The sequence below is a fragment of the Engystomops pustulosus genome, chromosome 4, assembly GCF_040894005.1.
Source record: "Engystomops pustulosus chromosome 4, aEngPut4.maternal, whole genome shotgun sequence".
In the NCBI taxonomy this organism is placed as follows: Eukaryota; Metazoa; Chordata; class Amphibia; order Anura; family Leptodactylidae; genus Engystomops; species Engystomops pustulosus.
The window spans coordinates 25,709,125-25,712,277 of NC_092414.1; the positions used below are offsets into that span (position 1 = coordinate 25,709,125).

General features: G+C 44.8%; 1 protein-coding gene across 1 annotated transcript; it reads left to right on the plus strand.

Moving 5' to 3' along the window:
* The first annotated feature begins 404 nt into the window (after positions 1-404).
* LOC140128904 (germ cell nuclear acidic protein-like) lies at positions 405-1,817 on the plus strand. The gene is made up of 3 exons (XM_072150599.1): positions 405-530; positions 620-827; positions 1,425-1,817. The coding sequence occupies exons 1-3, from the start codon at positions 413-415 to the stop codon at positions 1,510-1,512; spliced, it is 414 nt and encodes a 137-aa protein (XP_072006700.1). The 5' UTR covers positions 405-412; the 3' UTR covers positions 1,513-1,817.
* Positions 1,818-3,153: the final 1,336 nt, after the last annotated feature.

Sequence of the window (3,153 nt, forward strand, 5' to 3'; positions counted from 1 at the left end):
TCGGAAATATTTGAGAAACCCAACGAAAGTGTGGCGTTCTGACCCTTAGTAAATGACCCCCTGTATTGTCAGATTTGTAGAGTCTGCATGTTGTGTATGTTCTTAGAATATATTGATTATTGATCTGTGATCCTCTGTTATGTTTTCTTACAGTTTTGGGAGACCGGAGCGTCCCATCAATTACGGTCTCCTGACAGATCTTGCTTCTCCTCATTCAAAATATGTGAACAACTTCCATGAGAACAAAACAGAGTTGACAAAACTTCTTTACGAGTTTCTTTAACCATACCGTCTTTGACGATGAGGTATACAATGAGTAGATTGAGTGTATACATCATAGAATTATAGACATAAAGCTTATATTTCTTATTTCTATATTGTTATTCTTCCTTCTTTGTAGCTTCCTGCAGACATGGAAGTGAGATGGAACAAAAGGATGACGTCAACAGCCGGTGTCACCAGATTGCTAGGGGACAGCGGCGATCCTTGTGCCATCATAGAGATATCAGAGAAGATCTGTGATTCTGCAGGTATGTGTCTACTCATATACTACAGCGGCTCTGACTTCTTCCATGGCTCTTTACATACTGAACGTAAGTTTCTCTCACATTATCTTCAGCACGACTTCGGGACACGTTGATCCATGAAATGTGTCATGCTGCCTGCTGGGTCATTGATGGAGATGGAAACGCTGGACATGGCTGGCGTTGGCTGTTCTTCTGCCAGACGGCTGCACAGGCTCACCCTGACCTCCCACCGATCTCCAGATACCACGACTATGAGATCCACTACCCGTTCACGTATGAGTGCACAGGGTGCCAGTCCAGGTAAGATGCCATCTGTTATAATGTCCAGGGTTGTGTCCTGGAGTGTGAGCTTCTCTTTAATATTTGATCATGTACATTTGGGCTCATTTACTAATGGCTCCGCGGCCGCACTTTCGTCGGGTTTCCCAAATGTTTTCGTTTTGCGCCGAATGCCGCCGGGATTTTGCCGCATGCGATCGGATTTTGGCTTTCACGCAACAGAAATCGGGGGCGTGGCCATCAGACAACCCGACGGATTTGGAAAAAACGCGGAATTTAAGAAACAAAATATGCCGCAAGATCAGCACTTACATGCACCGAGAAGAAGAAGGTGAACTCTGGCGGACCACGGCGCAGCAGCGGCACCTGGTGGATATCGGGCGCACGGACCTTAGTGAATCCTGGCAGAACCCAAATCCACGTAGGAGAACGCGCCGCGAAATTGCGACTGGACCGGGTAAGTAAATGAGCCCCAATGTGTTAGTTACCACCACTGCTTGCTTCACTGATATCTAGAGACTGTTTTCCACAGTGATGAATAAAGGAGGCTCTAGAATTGTTTAGATCTTTTTTTTGCTTATATATTTTATCATTAATATACTCTTTCTATCTCTCTAGGATTGGCCGCTGGAAAGCCTCTCTAGACACACAGAGGTTTGTGTGCAGCCGTTGCAAAGGAGACATCATCCTCCTAGACTCCACCTGAAGACATCAGTCAGTAAATCTCCGACTCCAACATCAGTCACAATAAAGATCCAACCAAGATCCCAGCAGAGAGAAGTCATCCAGAAGACCCGTGATATGTAACATCTATCATCTTACCATCAGGGGCAGCACGGAGGCTCGGTGACTAGCACTGTGGCCTTGCAGCATCGGGTCTTCAATTCACCATCGTCTGCATGGAGTTTGTATGTTCTCCCCGTGTCTGCGTGGGTTTCCTCCGGGTACTCCGGTTTCCTCCCACATAACAAAGATATACTGATAGGTTAATTGGCTTTAGTAAAATCTTAAATTATCTCAAAATATTTGCACTGTGTTATTAATAATTTTACAAAATAACTCAGGTAGAATTGGGAGGTAAAATGGAATAGTCCAAGTGATTCTATAACAGGTGAGGAGTATTATATCCAAAGTCAGAACAGCAAAACTGGAGTGTTTAGGGTGTATACTTGGGGCCTTGGCAACTTGGGATATCAATATGAGGGGCACTGCATATTTTTCGGGCCTTGTGCCCATTGCTATATGACACACTCCCATACTACAGCATATCATTCACAAACAATATATACGAGCTCGAAGAGCAGACACTTAGGGTTCATAGCAAGTATTTTTTAATGGACTGGGTGTCCATTCCATCAAAAAGCAGACTAAGTCCTTGTCTTAACTGTTTTCACTGACATGTGTATTATAGAAGTAAATTGGGCCGGTAAAAAACAAACAAACGCCATTTGGTTGGCACAGGAGGAAATAGAGGCACATATTGGCTACTTTTGCTGTGACTATTGGCTATGTGCAAGTACTTGTGCAAGATCTATAGGAGGACAAGAAAATAAAGGGGGTGATGATGCAGTAAGAAACTGCAAGGGATAATCTACAGCGAAGAGTTGAGGCTGGAAGAAGCTGACATGGCAACCAGATAATAGAAGAGAATGAATGAGAACTCCTCCAATCAAATATGTCATCCGTGAGTCACTAGATTTACAGTAAGTCCTTATATTACCCCTGGGCTCAAATTTCTACAGCATCTCTTCTGTGCTGTTATTTCTCATATTAATAGTTATTTATTTACCTATTAACCTCTGTATAGTATGGTGCACGCTACGAAGGCTCAAGGCATGAGCCCTTATCACACATAAAGCAGCAAACATCCACTTGGCCTCCCTTCACTAATAACATGTCCAGCAGCGGCCTCCCTTCACTAATAACATGTCCCAGCAGCGGCCTCCCTTCACTAATAACATGTCACAGCAGCAGCCTCCCCTCACTAATAACATGTCCAGCAGCGGCCTCCCCTCACTAATAACATGTCCAGCAGTGGCCTCCCCTCACTAATAACATGTCCAGCAGTGGACTCCCTTCACTAATAACATGTCCAGCAGTGGACTCCCTTCACTAATAACATGTCCAGCAGCAGCCTCCCTTCACTAATAATATGTCCAGCAGCAGCCTCCTCTCACTAATAACATGTCCAGCAGTGGCCTCCTTTCACTTATAACATGTCGCAGCAGCAGCCTCCCCTCACTAATAACATGTCCAGCAGTGGACTCCCTTCACTAATAACATGTCCAGCTGCGGCCTCCCCTCACTAATAACATGTCCAGCAGCGGCCTCCCCTCACTAATAACAT